The 20,959-nt window shown below is 39.6% G+C and overlaps 1 protein-coding gene across 1 annotated transcript in view; it reads right to left on the minus strand.

Moving 5' to 3' along the window:
* LOC119728932 (BMP and activin membrane-bound inhibitor homolog) overlaps nt 1–17,847 on the minus strand; it is a 29,412-nt gene extending 11,565 nt beyond the window's left edge. Inside the window, exons 1-2 of the mRNA XM_038201377.1 lie at nt 17,338–17,847; nt 1,425–1,724 (exon numbers count right to left, since the gene is read on the minus strand). Of these exons, the coding sequence (XP_038057305.1) occupies nt 1,425–1,724; nt 17,338–17,431 (394 nt within the window). The 5' untranslated portion in view covers nt 17,432–17,847. The remainder of the gene's footprint in view (nt 1–1,424; nt 1,725–17,337) is intronic.
* Between the last annotated feature and the right edge of the window lie 3,112 nt (nt 17,848–20,959).

Below are 20,959 nucleotides of genomic sequence, written 5' to 3' on the forward strand. Positions count from 1 at the left end.
TTTCAATGAGCATTCGAAAATAAAATGAATTTTCGGTAATAAATTAACTACAACGCGCAATAAAATTAGAGGGATGTATCTTGGAACATTTATGTTCTCTCGCTGCATTAGTTTTAATGTGGTGTGCCCAAAGTTGTTCATAACATTTGAAATAAAAGTAACTGAATCCTTCTTCAAATAAAAAATGGCGGCCCGCTTCATTTCCTCACTTAGAACTGAACTGACGAAAACATCAAATAATGATCTTCTCTTGCCTGACACTGTGTCAATTGTTCCGACAGAGGGCGCTATATCATACATCAACAAGTGCCGCCATCTTTACAGGTTAATTTCTACCGTCAACCATGCAACAGTCGTATGTGCTGATCTCATATCAGGTACCGACCTCTACATACAGTGGGTACTACCAGGCGGTGGCGACGTGGCATGTTTGCGCGGGCTGTTGGCCATATTTCACAGCGGCGTCGATTGTTCTAGGTTAACACGCGCTGTCTGTAAATCATCCACATCAACCTAGCCAACGACAGTGGTATGCTGACGGATTAAGCCTGACATGAACAGGCTAATCGAAAGGATTTTACTTTTGATCTCTTTTGAAAAAAATGAACCCAGAAAAACATTTTAAATTTCTCAAACAGGTGATCAAGTCCGTGCTTTGTCAGAAAATAGACTGCATAATAATACTGGAAAATTAATATCATACTATCATTTCAATAATGTTCTCCATTAATCAAATAAAAAAACTGTCTGTTTATATCCAGAAATATAAAACGTCCGGTAGTCATCCATGGCATTTTAGGACTACTGGTAATCGACATAAAACCTAATTCCCTTCAAATTATAATTGATCAGCCTGTACACCGCGCCGAAGAGCCATTAAGTGTACCTTTAGATTACAGGGCGCCATTAAGGGTGCTTCGGATAACGAACTGGACAAACTTGACAAACTTGGTTGCCATAGAAATAAGGAGCCGGATGGGAATTTCCCCGTGTTTTCGCCCCAAAGGGTTTTCGCGGAGTTTTCGCCCCTCCCGTAATCAGCGAATTGTTAGCCTGTACGTTTTGATTGCACAATATATACACATTCTTTCTGTTCACTTAAATCACCTGAGTAAAGCCTGCTAAGCGATGTTGTTAATGTAGTTATAATAGTTGCTTAATAGCTGTGCATTAATTCTATACATGTGCTTTTATTGTATTGTTTTGTATTGTATTGTATAATTAAATTGTACTGTATTGTGTTGTATTGTATAATTGTATTGTAGTATTGTGTTGTATTTGTAATTGTACGTGAATGTGCATGTAGTCTAATCATTTGTAATGTAAGCAGGAACCCAGTGGAAACCACTTTTATTTAAACTGTTTGGGCATACCCATGTAATAAATAAACCAAAGCATTTTCGGTAATGTGTAATAAAACTTACCAAATGTTTCCAAATCCTCGTTGATCTCAGATCCGTCTTTAAAGTTACACATACTGTCAAAGCAACAAGACAGATCTTGATATTGAGATGCACTCTCAGCCGGTACAGTCGACGTCTCATTGTTCAATCGTGCAATCTCCTCACATTTCTCCATGGTAATCGATTCGATACATCCGTGCAGGTACGGATCGTTAGTGTTCCCTTGCCTGTCGACGAGCAGTGAGTAACATCCGAGTTGTGACTCGCACATGTAATTACTCGATGAGCATCTTGGTGAGTTACAGTAACAGTGGACCTCACCTGTTAAGTTAAACAAAAAAGGTTTATTATACAATAAGCTTTTGCTTATATGAGTACCCTTTTTTTTCAGAATTCCCTGCAGAAAATTACCACTAACTTTCAAGAACAATGTAGGTTCAACAAAGAAATGATTTATCGAAAACTGTGGCACATTGCAGACTCTCATACTGGTATCTAACCTTCTGAGACATGCACGTAAATTCTTCGTTTGAAACTGTATACAAATTGGCCATAAACTGCATTTAATTTCACCGAACAAAGCATCTTTCCCCAATTATTCATGCACTCATACCATCTTGGAAACTGAAAAGTGTAATGTTACAGACACTTCAATTTGTGTTGTTCACACTTTCACTCTAAATGAAAGCAGCCCCCTATTCTTGAATGTAATGCACATGCCATTCCATTTCTTTGTCGTACTGGTGAGGACACTTGTTTTATGACTGATTTAAATAAATAAGCAAAACCTTTTGGTTTATGTTCTTATATTTAGTTTCCTTTGGGTTTTCCAACATAATGTCTTAGAAAATCCGCCTTTGACCACTTTGATTCGAATACATGGACTTGATGGATTAGAATTTATCTTTTTGTATCTACATAGAGCAAGTAAGGGTTTCAGAGATAACACAGAGTAGAGAATCACTATGACAGTGATTCGTTTGGTACAGCCTTGCCATCGGCAAATACGCGTCCATCAAGATGGCAGAATGAAGGGGTGTCTATCATGGGGCAGGTACATCACAAAACACCCACCAATTTCGTCCCCGACACAGTATGTGACTGTCTACCAAACAACACTCCAGCATTTTGCTAGCGAGCCGTCCCCTGTCTCCCCTACCAAAAGACCAGACCCATTGCTCACTCCCAGTCCCATTGTCACCAGAAAAGTGATCCTTAACTTGTTTTGTTAACACGACAATAGATTGGTGTCTCCAGTTTCTTTGTGCTTTCAAGAGACCAATGAAGACCGGTACAGACCGAGTACCCCATGCCGACTCAAAGACAGATGACACTGCGGTCAGACACCAGGCGAACCATCCAGCCTATTCCGACCCAACGTGAACAATGAGAGAGGGGAACAGGAGAATAATAGACGGGTAGAGAGACGCGATGGTCTTGTTGTCTGCTGGCGCCAAACACGCTTCATTGACTTAACGAGACTCCGTCACAAAGTCCCATCCACACTTTAGTTGAAGAGGCAACCCAAAACACAAGATAATGAATCTGGCCTCCTAGAGAGGAGTTTTGTTGTTGGGAAATGGGGGGTACATTTCATTTGAGATATGTAGAGAGCGTTCGGCATCATCTGAAAAAGAGTTGTGTGTGATATCACATCGTAATGACAGCGAAGGGAAAATACTAACAATTACTCCTCGTTTTGCAATTACTCTACAGACGACCATTCGGCTATTACCAACCTATTACATTGCCGACTATTACTTTACTAAACTGTTCCGCTCAGGCGATTCCATAAAGGCTTCCAAACTTTATTTTACCGAAAGCTCAACAACAGCGTCGTTATAGTTTAGCTATTGTCGAACGAAACACTGCCTAAAGGTCAATGATTTTATCTCACCAAAAAGTGAACCTACGTTCAAAAACTCCACTCATTTCCCGCTTCCTAAAAACACAAGGTTTTTTTTTCTTCTCGAGAAAGGAACCGACCCTTCCTCGCTGATTTAATCCTTCGATGAGTGGAGTGACTTCAGGCTATTAGCAAACTTCCAAGACGTGAAATTAAGAGGAAGTCTACTGGAATTCCCTAATTCTGCATAATCTCCAGTGCTTTCGTACATGCTTTTCTTTCACAAGCAATTTTCTAGAAGCAGATCTCAACTCCACTGTAGTTAGTTCACACAAAATGAATCCGCAAGGGAACCATACCAGACATGAAAGTACAGATCGCCACTTATTACAATTGAAAAGGGAGTTCCGTTTTGGTGAATTTCACGAGCTGTTTGAGAGACACGCACCATGATACGTCAAAATCGACTCCTGTCAAAGCTGCACAAATTAGTCATGACACGGAAATCGAACGGATATTGTCAGTCTTTTTAATCAGGAATGATGCTATCTATTGCCTTCAATCGTTCCAAAGATTAAAACGAAAAAGTAGTTTTGCGTATACATCTTGAATCTATCAATATATTATCCAAGTTATAGCCAAGATACAGTGCCAAAAAGTGCAAGGAAAGGTCTAAGTTTCTTCAGATCTTCATTTCAGCAAACAGATTTTACGTTTCCAGTTCAGCCACAGCATGTACTTCCTGTCTTTTCAAGCGGGACTGTAATTAATTAAGCTCCAGTGTCCATCAAGTCATGATTGAACATCAGATTCAGATACACATTCATATAGAAAAAATAGTCGGGTCCTTTAAGAAATCTACGAGACGTTTCAAAAGGAAACACTATGTCTCCTTGTACCCTTCCTAGTTTTCTTCACCTCATGTTCTCTTCCCACACACCACGGAGCGATTCAAGCGTTCTCATCACACCCATCACTGCCGTGTTTTAGACGGGTGAGAACGGATGTCGCGCCGTGCTGTCGCGGCCCGCGTCCCTGCAAAACGACCCCACTTCACCCATATACATTTCCCCTTATATTTTCTTTCAATTCGCGCTGCGATAGTTAGTCCAAACTCTTCCCAAATCAGGTCTAATTTACAGCATATTGCTCAATATATCATTACCGGTGATGTTTTATTCGACAAACGCTGCCTATTTTCAGCCCAACACTTGGATACACATTCAGGTTTCTGCCATTTATTTCTATGTTTTATAATTGACAGTGTGCGGCTGTGCGTTAGATATTAAGACACAAAACTTGGATCTGTGGATCATAAAATATGAACTGAGTGACATGGGCGACGGACGCCGTCTGACTCTGGACTTCTGAAATAGTGCGGACCACTCCATAGTTTACCAAAACGACTCGTAAATTACACCAGCAGTGCTATCAATGTTAATATTTTGGTGAAAATAATTGGGTATCCAGTTCGAACATAACTCTGTATTTACTGTCGCTCTGTCCAGTCTACTATATAGACATACGATTCAAGAAATGTATTTTCGTTTTTATGATATATGGTACACTAACTGGAAGAATGATAATATTTCTACAATTTGAAGTCCAGTTATTCCCTGGGAAACGGGAGCAATACCGACCGGCATTTGGGTCAAGGGAATCAAGTTGTTCATAACTCAAACCGTCAGGCCTATTTTGACAATTCACGGCATTTGGAAACCTGTATTGCTCGTGATTACATCGAAACCACAACGCCCAGTGAGCAAAGGAAATTAATATTGTCATTTCAGGGTACCTCCTAATTGTTTAAATCTTGAATAAATTAAGGTCCCAATAAGTCGTAGGGATTACTCTAATTATTCCGCCCTGATGTAAACATTTCACCCAAAACATCGCTGTTACGATCATGCAACAGATCAGAATGATCCGGGAAGTTAATGGAAGTTATTATGAAATGAATCCCAAGGCTCTGTGATGCCTTAGAAAACCATCTACAGTGACGTTATGAAAACAGAAATAACTCTAAAAAGTGTCTTTGTTTCTAGGTGATTTCACAGCGCAATACTGCTTGTAACCTAGACAACATATCACTCACAACCTTCCGTCCACTTAAAATTCCCAAAAGGCGCCAAAGAAAGAGAAGCGTTGAAGGCAACACAGCCTGCCAACAGTGGTCAATTTGAAAGCGTTGACAAAAATGGCATTATACAGTCTGGTGTCGGGAGCGTACTAATGGTCAACGTCTGCACTTCATCATGCGGTAAGGTCAGAGAATATTCAGGAGTGTTTTCTAAACCCAGAGATCCGTCATACTGGTGAGAAGAGGAGGAAAACAGGAGCGTGAAAAGGGAGACTCTTCAGGGACAAGTAATGATTCGTTGGAATAGTGACCAGGTAGAAATGATCAATAAATAACGTTCAAACCAATGCAGAAATCAAGAGTTCAATTGTATAAAATTTCCTGCATGTCATGCAAACCAAACTAATAACACTAAGTAATACACTTAATTACCCCTAAAATACAGCTCTAACCAAAGCAAAAAAAGAAGACATTTAGTAAAAAAAAACTGCATCAAGGATTGCATGAGTGCACACTGGGTAGTTTACATCACCGGATGTATAACTTTTAAAACCTGATATAACATTCCCACTTCACTTTTATGGTCAACTAACTGACAAAACCTCCGTGTATCAAACGCCTAGCGGGTTGACACGGCTAAGAGAGTCCGATAATTCGGTTTGTGACGTGAGGTTTTAAGTCCATTCTACCTTCCACGGATTACGAAGAACAGAACACATATCCTGAGGGACAGGGCTTTAAAAATCACCCGCTTGCAGACGGGGGATGAAAACAGCGCCGCTATTAAGCTTTTTGTCCTGTGTGTGATAGTCACAGAATGGAGCTTGTGAACAAATAACTGTGATAGAGACCAGACTCCCTTCAAATGCTCAAAATAGGAAAAATAACCAGGTATAGGAAGCCCCTTGAGGAATGTTGGGTTAGGGTGGGAGCGTGGTCCGAGGGGTCATTGGGCACAAGGTTGACCGCAGCGCTGGTTGTCGGCTTGTCTGTGGCAGGGCGAGTTTGTGCAGAACACAAGTCAATTACGTAAATGAATCCTGGGATTTCCTATCTAATGAAACGTTATCTTTCCTGTTATTTTCCCAAGAAAGTAACTTAAGTTTAGCGGAAATTACCCGTTTAGTCTTACACCGGATGCTTTCTAAACTGTTTCAATTTGACAGTTAACATTCCGTTTGGAAATTTATCATTTACAACACGGTATCTCACTATCTGCACATCCCTTAATGCTTTTTCTAATTCCTTGTTTTGAAAACTTTGATCGATTCCTAAAATAATTCTCTATTAAATACACAAGTCTCCACATGTACAATTCAATCGTATTTACAGGCCTGCATTTTGTGTGTAATTGAAATTCTACAGTTCCAAAGCAGCTGCTCTTTTCAAGAATACATAATAAATGGCCCAGGCAGTGACAATATTTCTGCCATATTTAACCACAATAATCCTCTCTTATAGAATGTAGAGTAACAAAGCAACTTGCAAGGCACCCGGGGAGAACGGCATGTCCCATGACAAAGAGGTACCAACTTTTTATCCATCTCATTGAAATGGTTGACGTTTATGACAGTGAACCCAACAAAGCTTTTACCAAGTAATATATGTACTTGGCTTAGGTGACAACAAATAAGAGGGCGTTCTTTATAGGGCCCATACGTCACCACAACGGATACAAAATCTAGGTCAATAATTACCCCACCAACCGTATCAGAATTTGCACGACTTTGCATCGGGGGCAAAATTAAAGTATGGGGTTGAATTTCAAATCAACTAACACCCCGAAGCCTCCAGGCATGCGATGCATTTGAATGATCCAAAAGTAGACATATTTAGATTTTGCTTTCTGACAGTAAATAGGTTCTTGCCATCACCATGGCGCTTCATGTTATCACATAAACCTCGCCTAGTACAAGTACAAATAAACGACAGTGGCTATGCAACAACGTATATTACTATTACGCATGCGTGAAATTACTGACAGAAACCTCAATAATTAGTGAGCTCACTTCAATTTGATGTCTGTTCTTCTTCCAATCCACTTTGATTCATATAAGACGAAGCAGAAAGAACTATGTTCACAAAATGAGGATTTTGTAGGCTGAAAATGTGCATGTAGAAGTCAGGACAACCGACAAAATCAACACTTGGAATCATAAGGAAACACTTTACAGTTTGCGCTAGTCTTCTTTTCAAACACGACGGCACCGGCCAGCCGCCCTTCCATGGATAAGCCTGTTTGAACATCTCTCCCGAGTAGGGTAACAACAAGAACCAATAAAAGATAGGAAGATTAGCAGTTTTACTGAGTGATAAGCAGGAGAGTTTGCTTAAAATAGAACAACGTACTCCGCAGATCGTCGCTTGATTGATCCGCGTTCCTGGACTTGGGACTCGACTCCTCTAATCTACACTAAATGCAAATGAATACACTTCCTCAAGATTTAAAGGTTTTTGTTCTACGCACGGGGTGCTTACAGAAACCCGTAGATGGTAATAACATTAAAATTGTCATAAACACACTTTTTAACCCGATTCGAATGAAATAAGAACATTTCGTCAAAAAAGCAGGACAAGTGCATGAAAAAATATCAGGCTTTGACATTTGAGTATAAGTAATTGCAGAGAATGGCTACTTTTAAAGTTTTGAAAACGCTAATACGTGATGTACAAAAGTTCCAATATGGCATAATTCTACTCAGAACATATATATATATATATATATAAATGAAGATTTACAGATGGAGATTTTGCAGACAAATTTATACAAAATAAATCGCAGCTACGCTCCGAGCGTAGCAGCATGTCGAACTAAAAAAATTCATCGAACTTTTTCTTTCCCGCGAGACTGTCAAAAATGATGGATAGAGTTCCGGGGAGACCAATTACTGCAATTATTGTCCGTCTTGGCCTAAGAGGATCTGATGGGAACAGACAGGGAGATGAAGAATCGATGTGATGAGGACCTAGGCGAAGGGGGGGGGGGGTGTGAGGGGGTACAACAAGAGGTGCAAGTGAGGGCTAAGGGTAGGGTGTCATATCAAGGCGCTGTGGGGTGCCGATGTGGTTTCTAGGTGTGTTTACTGTTTTGTCAAGGTGAGGAATAGAGTACAAGGTTGACAGGTCAACATCAAAACATTAATTAAAAAATGCATCCCAACTGAAATTCTTGACAGTTAAAAAGTCTCCTGAACTTGCTTATTGTCAGATACGAAAGTAATGCATGTTCATTTCCAGCGGAATGCGATTGATGTGATATTTTTTTATTTACTTTTACGTGATTTACAATAAATAGAATAATTCAACTTAAGATGACGTACAATTTGATAAACATGATCCTACACCTTTATCTGAATGACGCAAGCGCAATAATTTTCACAACAGTTTAAATTCCTACTCGGCCACGTCGTAATACCGACATGAAAACGGCATCTCATGAATATGCATGACAACTGGATGTAATCTGTAGTTAAATGTAGGTTAATGATACTCCATGTTGGTCGTAATGAATATTAAATGATATTTGGGACGGACATTAATCAGTCTAGCTCCGGTTAATGACCAGACTTGGTCTGCTGCTGGAGCGTGTGACTGTGGCTTAGTTGGATTGCAGAGACACAGTGTCTCCTGACTCTTGACGACTAACGAGGCTCCAAGATAATGAGGATAGGAAGCTAGACTTCTTATATCGGCCATACGGAAATATTATATTGTTTGCTGGGAAGATGATGTTCATTTTTGTTTTTCCTGCAAAGTTAATTTTAATGCTTGCCCTTTTGCAAAAATATCAGGTTTCACGAACTCCGAACACACGAGCTATGACCCAGAAATTGCCGTCAATAAGCATCAAGCATGACACTGGAAGTGTAAGGCTGTATTTTTAAGCTATCCCATTCGAAACCAAGTTGAGTTCGTTAACAGGAAATTTGGTTTTAGAAAAACATGTGGAGGCACTGAACGTGAAGAAAAAAACTGGAAAGAAATTCTCAAGAAAAGTTAACCCCAAAACTGTTTTTTCTCAATAAATATTTTCAGCAGGCATGAAACTGAATACAACCCAGATTATTAAAAATAATCCAGACTCAGCTGGCAGATGACTTGTGCATACATGTGTAATACATGAATAGAGTAAACAGAGCTCAGAACTGAAAACCGATAACATGTATTATCTTTTTATTACCAAGCATGATACCTGAAATGCACACTGCGAGTTGATATTTTTGAGATTCCAGGGGAGCTCATTAGGCTAGGAGATTGACATGATGTTTCTTCATTCTTTCTACCTGCTTTATCAATGCTCATCTTTTCCTCCTTGATATGAAGGCTCCGTCCAGCTGGCGAATACATCAACTTAACACAATGGAATGGATCAAACTTAAGATGATGTACATGTAAGTAGGCCTAATGGTGCTATTATTTACCTACTGGGTAAACTAATACAAACAAATGACATCTAATAAATAAAATAATAACAAATCGGTCACTATCGGTGTAGGAGCTCTTCGGTTGTTTTAAACCCAAACTATCGAGCCATAAATTCGGACAACAAAGTTTTTTAAAGCTCAGCTAACGACGCAATAACATCATACAGCAGACAGCGAAACTTCACTGCAATGTGTAAATTCAGTCACTTCGCTGAACATTACGCAAAATCAATCGTACTACTATACTACATGTGCTCTTCCAGTTAGCTATCTGAACACGTCAATTTCAGGACGGTGAAGTTGGTGTATGCATGACCTGTCAACTTTTCAATAATTCAATGAAACTGAATTGGGATTATCTCTACATGACATGTAAATACAAGATAAGCAGCCATGGATGTAGCGTGACGTCCGCTAAGTATTCATTACATAACGCCATAACGCCATAACGCCAGTCTTCCCGTACACACGATTCTAACGACCGTTCAACACCGCCACAATTCCCTAACGACCAACCATTCCGCCAAAAATTGTGCCCAATAATAATTACGGCGCCTAATCGTCGCTAGTACGCAGCAACGCGTCTGCGTCGACTTCCCATAATGCATATTCCATGTCTGAACACTGACAAGGCATCTTCACAGATGTAAAACCCATCGTGTAAGGGGAGCTCGCAAGATCCATCCACGCTTCTGATAGGCTCAGACATGCTGAGCGCGCGACAAGCTCATGAGTTCAATCATTTTCACACCTGCGTGAAATAGCCTAGACTGATACCCAATGATGGCTCTTCAATCCGAATGTAAGCCTTGCATCTCCAGTCCAGAAGCTAGACAAGCAAACATTGCGAGATACTATTTTCCCCTGAAATTCAAGAAATCTATAAAAGCCTTATGAGTAAATTAAGAAGCAGGTTGAGTATAGACGATGAGAGCCAAGCAGACTGGCGTTTCCGACTTCACTCCACTTCACCTCGTTAAGACGGAATTCACAGCTGAGCATTCACTACGACTTCTATGGTTGCCATGGCAGCAGGATGTCGTCTTGATGTCGTCTGCTTCCTTAATGGCATCGACCACAATGACTGAACACCGAGTCAAACTCTGCTCTGCAATATTGATGTTCGATGCGCAGAACAAGACGACCGTCGATACCAAGCAGCGGCACACCATTTTTTTCCGCTGGGGAAGAATTTCACTTGGGCTTCAAGGACACTCACAAAGCATCATCTTCAAATTAATTTCTCGCGATCGTTCTAGTTCGGAGCTTGCGCGAAGACGCGGAATCCTCTTACTTCAACCATAAAAAACAAGATCGACTTTTTAAAAGTGGACTGCTTTATGAATTGACTAGCCAAAAACAATATCCATTATCCACCCTAGACAGAAGTATAAGAACAATGGAAGCCTGACTAATTCAGAAATTGAAAGAAAATAGAGTATCAAAAATATAACAAATCTGAGCAATTTGGATGTTTTTAAGCAGTTTCAAGCAGGTTCTTTTGTTGTCAACTAAACAAGGATAGTTCTAGTATAATTAATTTTTTGTTCGCGTTCTCGTCCAACGCTCAACCCTTTAAACAGTTTTGGTAGCGCACAACGGACACACACATCATGGAAAATCTAACAAGCATAAGTAAACTCATTCTGTCGTAATCGGCCTAGAGAATTCGCTTGCAATCACCGTTAACGTTGCTTGGCTTGTCACATCGCTAAACAAACAGTATTCTTTAGGCGTTCATTCATGCATACAAGGCGCCTGGGGCTGCAGACTTTCACTACTACACCACACAACGTACGTTGGGTTTTTCTTACCCCAATGCCTACATGGCATGGGGTAGGCCTAGAAATGTAGAATACATTTCAGCTATTGCTATGGAAACCAATCTGAACATTAATTATGGCACCGACTTTTGGTAAATCATAGTCGAAGCCCAATTCAATGTTAGTAGTTTGACGTTTGACAATTCGTGTGAGATGTTTCGTTTTTTTTGCCCAGTGGCAGTAGTAGCACACTAGCCAACACTAAATAACTAATATGGTCTTGATTCAGTAAATTTCTTCCACCGTGTTGCCTCACTTTTCACACCTTAATTGTCTAGCCAGAAGGTGCCATTTTACAATAAAAAAAATCTCCAGAGAAAGAGCTCCAAGATTAAGAAACGAGAACGATATGATGCATTGTTACGACAACTAAATATCGACCATTTCCATAAACGACATTTTGTTGTTGTTTCATAAGTCAAATACAGTGTTTGCAATTGCCGACTCCAGCATACTCCCTAAATGGTGATTTAGACAAAGTAGGTTACATTTAAAGGTATTCTCTCATGAGAAATGAGCGTTCGGCAAACTTGAAAGGATTTTTTCTTTCATCTTGACAAAGGATTTTGATCCTCATAATTACGAGTATTTAACTTTACTCTAGAACGTTGTGTCATCGAATCAACTGATAAAATGATATAACCATGTTTTTATGTAAATCCAGCATGGTATTTGGAAGAATTAAGGTATCACGCGGGATGAATGACAATGTGAATGGAATATCGTTTGAGATGTACTGCCTTCCATGTTGTACATATACGTACTATTTAGACGGCCATAACATATCTAGTCAACTTGAGAACATTTTCATTTATGTCAACAGACACAAATTGAAATAAGCACAAGTCTAATCAAGTGGACACAGGCAGACAGACATTCTACTCGTATGTTGACAGTGCACCATGTTATTAATTTCACACCGACACACTCTCATGATGTGAAACTGCTTGTCAATAAAGTGACTCCAACCTCAAGTGCATGGTTTCTAGAAATGACGTCTCAAGGCCAGACTCCATGGTTTAAGAGGAAGTAGCAATCCCCAGCGCCGTCTTGCGCGTTCCTTTGTGTTGAAAATGATTCATTGTCTACGCGTTATTCCGCATGAAGGAAAGACAGTGGTAAGCCCGAGAATGGAATAGCAACAGTAGTCAGTGGGTATTCCAGCGAGGAGCCAGAGGTTTTATTGTGAAGGGTTTGACCATGACCACGCTGTACTCGCGGTCATGGCGACGGAAGGATGAAAGCCGTACATATTTACAACACAGCATCATTGTAAAGGACTGATACAACAAAATCTCAACACAACGTGGCTTTGCACTCCCCAAATATCTCGCTTCCTTCCATTTAAGAATTGTTTGTAGCATTTATATCTCTCAAAAATGTCTTCCAATTTGTAAAAATTCCTGGTAACAATAGCAACACCAATCAGACGAGTAAACTTAATAACAAATGAAAAAGCAAAGTTGATTTAATATGACGAAATGCTTCTTTCTGCTGTACTTTATATTTTACAAGCACATTACCTCCACATCAGTCGTTAGCAGCCAAATACATTAGGCTGGTACCCTTGACATTTCTAATTACATGTGTACCAGCATACGCGATTCCTCGTTTGTTCCACATAATACTGTAATAGTTGGCAGGCGTATGAAATTACCATAACGTAATTAACTTGCTCATTATCCTTGGCTTGGTTTTTCCCCGACTAATAACCAGTGGTGATAAATAATTCTGTTCTTCGTCCATCACTGAAAATGTGTGTTTCTTTCGAGCAGTGAATCGTAGCTAACTACCATCCACCCGGACTTTGAACAAAGCGGTGCCGAGTTGTCGTCCGCAACCAACTCGAACCTTTCCAATGGCACCCTGCAACATTTCCGTTAGCGCGTTCCAGTCCACTACGCCGTATGAGCAGAAATGATAAAATACACTTTCGGCGCCATAGGTCTTACCGTCTATTGTGCATATTTATTTTTGTTCAATTACGACAAATACTGTTGCTGTGATTAACTGCTAACACTGTAAAAACACCATTCTAAGATATCAAGAATAATGGATGTTCAACTTGATCCAAATGAAAAAAAAAATAAGTGGTTGGCACAAAATGATGACTTTTGTGTTCTTTACAAATATTCATTATCAATATGAAAACAAATTTCTGTATTCATATTACAATATCTGTTAAATTACAAAACTTTTCAACAATTTTATCAATATCATCAACTTGATCAAGTGCCAAGAATGATACAAGAACTAGTTTAACTTAGGGCAGCAGCATGCTGAATGTCTCGATAGAAGCTCAAATTTTGCTTGCAAACAACAAAAAATGCAAATTCTCAAAGGAAGGAGTACAATGGGAGCAGTCCAACATTTCTTGCAATCCTTCTGCAAGTTAGACGACACCGCAGTCAGGACGTTGGTATATTTAATTCGACTGGATTGTATTACACCTGTTGAATGCAACAGACTGGTTCCAGATAAACGATGTCATATGATCCCATTGAATGGTATAACACTAACCAGTGTTACTGTGCCATGCATAATACATGTATTGTGGTATTTAACTGTAAACCCATTCACTTGGCGCAAATAAATATGTAATGCGAGTCGAAATTAAAGTTAATGAGGAGCTTTTCCAAACCGTTTATTGAACCAAATCCAAAATAGAAGAACAAGATCAGCAGGACCAGATGTCGCTATAATTAAATTATGTTGACAATTGTTCGAAACTCAAAAACCTTTTGCTCATTTCAGCTGGGGGTTTCTACCCGGACGGTCATACTGAAGATAACGTTTACACGAAAAACCATATCAAACAAAAACATGGCAAAATCATTTTGAATTCAGACAGTGAACTTCAAGATAAGACTGTGGACATCGGGCGTTTTACAACATCAACAAGCTAAACCCACAACTCGACCTAGAGCAGGGATTTGCACCATTCAGAATGGACTCCAAGAAGTCAAGGAGAGCTTTAAATAAGTTAATTTTGATTTGCCATTTACGACCTCCGACTATAATAAATGTCTGTTCACAGACTGATAGATATACGACAGGTTGGTCTGCTTTCTGCATTTACAATCCACGGACAACCTTGAGTTCATTTAAGCTCGCAGTAGGCATACCCAAGGCACGACTTTGCATTCACGACCAGAAACACTCCACCATCATCAAAAGTTCCAACCATTTAAAATGCATTCACAAGCCACTCCAAGTCATCCCGTCAACAAATATTGTCATAATTTTGTTATATTGTAACCATAAAGAGATGGAGAATTATACAAACACAAACATGGACTCGTGCGACAGCTCCGACTTCATCAAAAACCTCCACCGTAGATCCCGTAAAATGCAGTTCATATAATAAAGAGTCATTGATAAAAAGGTTCCAAAGATCATTGGTTTATGTATACACGCGCAAAGCAAGCAAGCCAAGAGCCTAAATATTTAGTATGTAGCTGTTTTAGAGGGTGCTAGGCATCCGTCAAGAGGCCCATTTGCGGCCGAGCGGTCAATCCTAAAATTGACACCCATATGTGGCGTGTGGTACTCAACAACCTTGTGCAATGTACTCAGGCGCGCGGCCATGTCTAAAACTATCATCGTTTCAATTATTACTCGCGTTTCAAACTGAAAGTGTGGCACACAAACGTTATACTCCCAACTGTTTTAGTAACAACTACTTCAAAAGACAAAGTAATTTCACAATTCCAACTTGAACAATCATGACGTTGGGATTACAAATTCCATTTGTAATGACAAGAGCAAAATGAAGCAGAAGTAGCCGGTCCATCGAGACTTCACTGACTTGACAAACACTAACTCTGTAGCCAAACTGAAAAAAACGTTAATCAAATACGCTAAACATCATCTTCAAATTCTAAATTCTGTCTATCACAGGCTCTCGAGACTCATCATCAACATTGTGATAGCAAACCCCCAAAGAAAAGGCTTAAAGATGTCCCAAACAAGACCGAGCAACACGCTGCCCTCTCAGCAAATCTCAAAGCAAAACCAACAACGGTAAGGAGGGAGGAATCAATGCGTTAAGGCTATTCTTGAGCTCAGGCCCGCCAGGCATTAGCGCCAGTGGTTTGGCTGGAAAAAAGTCGATTAATTCGCTAAGAATTGTGTACTCTGGGCTATTATCCAGTTTGAGCTGTACGGAGGGGCTGGTGTATTATCACCGTCAGGGTTCAGCAGATGATGTATTGTGCTGCCCACTTTACTGCCGGAGCGAGACGGCACTGTGGGGTCCTATGGGTCCGCCAGAGCCAAATTCACGGGGTCACTTGCTGATTTCGGTCGCTGGGGTGGAGCTAGTTGTGTACGGTTGATCCCAAAACCATTCCCTCGCTGCACCGCACTGGTTAACTGGTGACGATCTGTGTTCTTCGTGTTCTCAGACAACACCGTAAATGAGTTTATTCCGCATGACTTCATCCCCTCACTGAGCAAAACTGACACATCTTAAGCAGGTCCTTCTCCCATCTTTGTCCGAATCGATCTTGCATTGCATTACAACAGGAATACCAATCACCAAACTCGTACCTAAATAAACCTTCAAAATGATGTAGTCTTAATAATGCTAAAATATTTCAGATGAATGTCCATTTTAAAACAGTATCAGTTTAACTATAGTACTTTTTATTACAACCACAAGGTCACCACTCACCAGAGATAACTTATAAGAAGCGTAACATTTTCAGCGGTAGGAAATTTGGTTAAAAAAACCGCAAACATACTCAACCAATGCTCGATTCATCCGTACAAAATTAAACTTTAAGAATGTTAACTTCCATAAACAAAGTTTGAATTTCATACATTATTTCCTTCCTCGACACTGTCACCATAGTCACTGACCATGGAAGCACAAAGTGCTAAGATGCGCATCTACATGTAGATCTCTCTTCCAGAAATTCCAGCCTGGATGCTTGAAATCTATCCATTCTAACTGTCAGAAATGGTCATTGGAATAGTAAATATTATGAACTCTAGACAGGAGGGGGTCTGACCCGGGGGTCGCGAGATTGTCAAACATTATGGAAGCACGTAGAAATGAGATATCAGTTTGTCCTTGAAAAGACTGGTCATGCTGGTACATGGTTTGAGCAAAAATGGCCGAACTGAAAGTTACCAAAGGTATAATCACTGGTAATCAAATTTGGAAAATCAAATTTGGCATAATTAATTACTTCCAAAATAATAATTCATGATAGTGATACACACATAATATTTGAAAGTAACTGAGGATGGATAACAATCAAAACAATTAAATAAATGACAAATCTACCCGACAATTTACGGCGTAATACTGTAGTTAAGGGACAATTTGGATTCCTCTGTATAAATATAGTGTGGTTTCCTTGTGATATTATTTCTTGATTTTCAATAACCTCATGTCATGTAAAAGAAAATAAAAATGCCATGAAATTTGATGAACACACAAGCTTTGCAATAGAAAAATATCAACGAAACAAAGGTGTTAATGGTGGTTACTGATTAAACATAAATGGCCGTCCACATTAAATTTTACGACTTTAAACTTCCAAATTCATCTTTTCATCGTGAACAAATTATGTAAATGTATTCACGCTTCACGCAATATGATTGGCCTGCAAGTTGGACCGCGCGCGCTGATCAGAATTTTAGGTTGATACGCTGGAAGAACCAAGAAGTCCGTATACTTCGCTAAATGTTGCCTAAAGTGGAAAATGAATAAATGGGTAAACCGTCAGTGATACATTATTTTCAAACTTACCACATACTAGACGAAAAGTACAACTACAAAGCACGAGACAGGTGTAGACACACAGAGTATAGACCGCCCGTAGTCCATTCACTTCCCGATCCATGTTGCAAGTCTTTAGCTAGGTAAACAAATCCACGATACAGTTACAGACTTCACCGGTCCCTGTGGTTGTGCGTAACAACGCCACTAGCGCCCGGGCTAAGCTAGTGCCGCATGCACCATGTGCCTTCCAGTTTGACAAGTGACTCCAAAAATCCTTACTGAATGCAGTTGATAAACTGTTCCATAAAACCAGAACTTCTTCATATTTCAAGTAAGAAATGATAGCCCCTTCACAACAGCAACATCGTCAGCGATAGTGTTTTGAGTGGTTAGGGTACCGCTTTTAGCGAAGTGCAGTTTTGTAGTGAATCCAATGACTGCACATGTACTGTACAATGACTGCACGTTGTGTACATCAAGGCCCGGATCTATGAACTGTAAATGCAGTGATCCCCGTATGAGCGGGGCTCATTTGTTATCAAACGACCGTGAGTTGTGTATCCAGCAATTTGAGTGGACTACGAAATGAGGTGGGCGGGGCTATCGGGGCGGGTTGTTCGGTTCGGAACGTAATTATCAGCGCTGAATACTGCATGGCGCCGCCGCGGCGCCGATGCATGCGGAACGACCACGTTCACGAAATTGCGGATTTAGCTGTGCGTATCGATGGAGTTCCTGTCACAGTACATGTACATGTACGTGTACACGTATAAAGGGGACGCTGTGATGATTAAAACACGTTGTTCTTTACGGACCCATACCAGACAAATTCAATTAATGGGATGCAACGTATTAAACGTGGCATTCACCAAAAACAACTGAACAGGAAACCATAAAGCAAATCTTGAAAACCATTTATATTACTCATGAACGAATCAGCAAATGAACAATATTATGACACTTGAACTTAACACATTGCTCAGTAATTTATACGACCATCATAAAAAAGAAAAACAAATAACATAAACAAATACCAAAAGGGAATCTTTAAAAGTTGTTTTTTCATCGTCCTTGTTATTACATGTATATACCACTGAACAGATTATTTTTCAATTATTTTTTTAAAATCTCAAACAGTAAAAGAAATAAACCCTTCGTGCGACCGAACTGTAACCTTCGTTTCGTGAAAGGCCAAATCTCTGGTCTACGCACGAGCACAATGTACACATATCAAAGGCATTGTTGGTTCAACGATTAGGCCGATTAGCGTAGCCGGCCGGATACCTAGACGAGTCTCTTTATTGTTCGTGTCAAGTCACCAGAAATGACAGTGACGCCGCCATCGGCCGGCGAGACAGACGGTGATTCATTGTATTCGTAGTTAGGGGCCACCATCACTAAAAGAAGACTTATGAATATTCATCAGGGTTGACTAAAATTGAAATATCAGAAATTGTAATTATTGTTATATAAATTATAATTATTTTCCCAAAGATCACAGCTTTTTCCAAACTCAGCAGGCATTTATTTCAAAGTTTGTTTTTATTTAAATCCGAATATTGAGTTTGTTGGCAGAATTCAGTCCTTAATTTAAAAAACTGAATCAAGATTAAAAAATAAGCTTGTTAAAAATCAAACACCCCCAGACTAGAATGCATGACTTGTGTTTGCAAATCACATTTTGAAGGAAACTCAAAAGTACTCAATGGGAAACTTTATCTCTGTTACAATTTGCACCAATCAGGGAACAGAGGGCTAAAACTTCATCTGGAATAATACCGTTTCGTTTTGTCTAAATGAACGATTTAGCGATGGCAAATTTGTACTTTTCCGACTCGCATCACCAGATTTTGTCATTAATTTTGCTCGCATGTGTTTTATAATTGAAAGATACCACATCGGAAACTAACTATATATCAATCGGTATCAGTGTGTGTACACGCATGGTAAAGGTTATCTGTCTTACTTAACATGCGATAACCTCTATCATTTGTATCACTTAAATGATTTGTATTTCTTCACCACACAGCGGGCTATTGTAGCAAAATAAAGACACGAGCATCCAGGATAAATCGTTACATTATGCCTGGGATTTCAAACATACGGCTAACTGAATTAAACTTATGTGGTATAAAACAAAAACATAATCAGATTATCAGAGCTGTGAGAGTATGAATGTTTCACATTTTCGCTGCATCTAATTGGATAACAGGTGAATCGATATAATGTATCATTTGTATCGCTTTTCCAGCACCGCAGCTATTAATCAGTGAAGTATAATGAAGATTTCCGGACCAAATGCATCTTCATCATTGTTACAAACGCGGCTCTCGAAATACCAAGCTCTGAATCCTACTAAAGGCTAAAATTAAAGGCCATGACTTTAACATATTAAAACACTTATTTTACCTTGAACAATTCGTTTTTTAAGTATGTACCAAAACAGCATGTCTTATTAATTTCATCCCATTTACACACACCATGTGATATATATAGGCTACATTTTTTCAAGTACAGACCAAACAAAGTACCACTCATCCATTCATAATATTACAATACAAATTATGAGCAGGTCCATCAGAAATGAGAGACCGAAACGCGTCTGCCTTTGATAAAATTCATGATTAATATTCCACATCTGGTCAGGCTTTTGTTTGTTCTGATGGCGAGAGTTTGTCCCGTACGAGACGGGAACTATTGATCAGTGTACCGGGCAGTCATCCACCTCACCACGGGAGGTAAGCCGCGGCGCACCGGCGCTGCTTGGCTTGTCCTACACCGTGTTTCCGTGCGGGAGACAATATTATATCATTTCTTCTTTTTTAATAATTCAGCTGGCAATGCCGGTGGTCTCAGCATGGTTGCGTGTCTTGTTGTATCAGTATGTTTGCCAGCTGGTTTGTAGTCGCCAACCAATCAAAGTAAAACAAAAATTAAAATTTGTTTATAGATTAACTGCATAATACGAGGGGGTTTTCGGCCTTAAAGATATGAAAAACCACAGGCAATAGGCAAAGAAAAATGTATAAAAGTCGTTAAAATATGACTTTTAATTTATAGAAAAATCCTGCAACTAAAGAAATCTTTAGTACATTTAATTATGTTTCTGCAAAAAAAACGATTGGAGCTTTAAACTGTAAAGATAAAAATAGTTGCAAAATGAAGTTCAAAATAACAATGTATAGAAACATAGAAACATGGTGTGCAAACACATTCAATGGGTCACGTGACCAAGCACATTGCAATCGTCCCTCTTCCTGCAGGTTTTCAAGTCACGTGACCTTAGATTGACAAACATCACTTCATCTAACATTGCAACTCAATAGCAGATTATTCATATCCCACAGGCGCCACCTCTCGGGCAAACTAATCTTATCTGCCGATAAGAAATCTTCCATATGTCAGGAATACATTAAACATGAAGATAACAAGCAAACTGGGACAAAAACCACCCTTTATTATCTGATAAAACTCATGGATAAAATGATCCATATAATCAGGGATTAGCTACTTATCCGCGTCGGATTATCTGTCGGTACTCATAAATGGCACCTTCCCTTGGCGCAAACAAACGCAAGCAATCACAAGACAAACTCGAGCATATTCTGATTTAAGTTGTTTGAAAAAAGACAGAGGGTAAACTATTGTG

This window comes from Patiria miniata, unplaced genomic scaffold, assembly GCF_015706575.1.
Source record: "Patiria miniata isolate m_02_andy unplaced genomic scaffold, ASM1570657v1 HiC_scaffold_20, whole genome shotgun sequence".
Lineage (NCBI taxonomy): Eukaryota > Metazoa > Echinodermata > Asteroidea > Valvatida > Asterinidae > Patiria > Patiria miniata.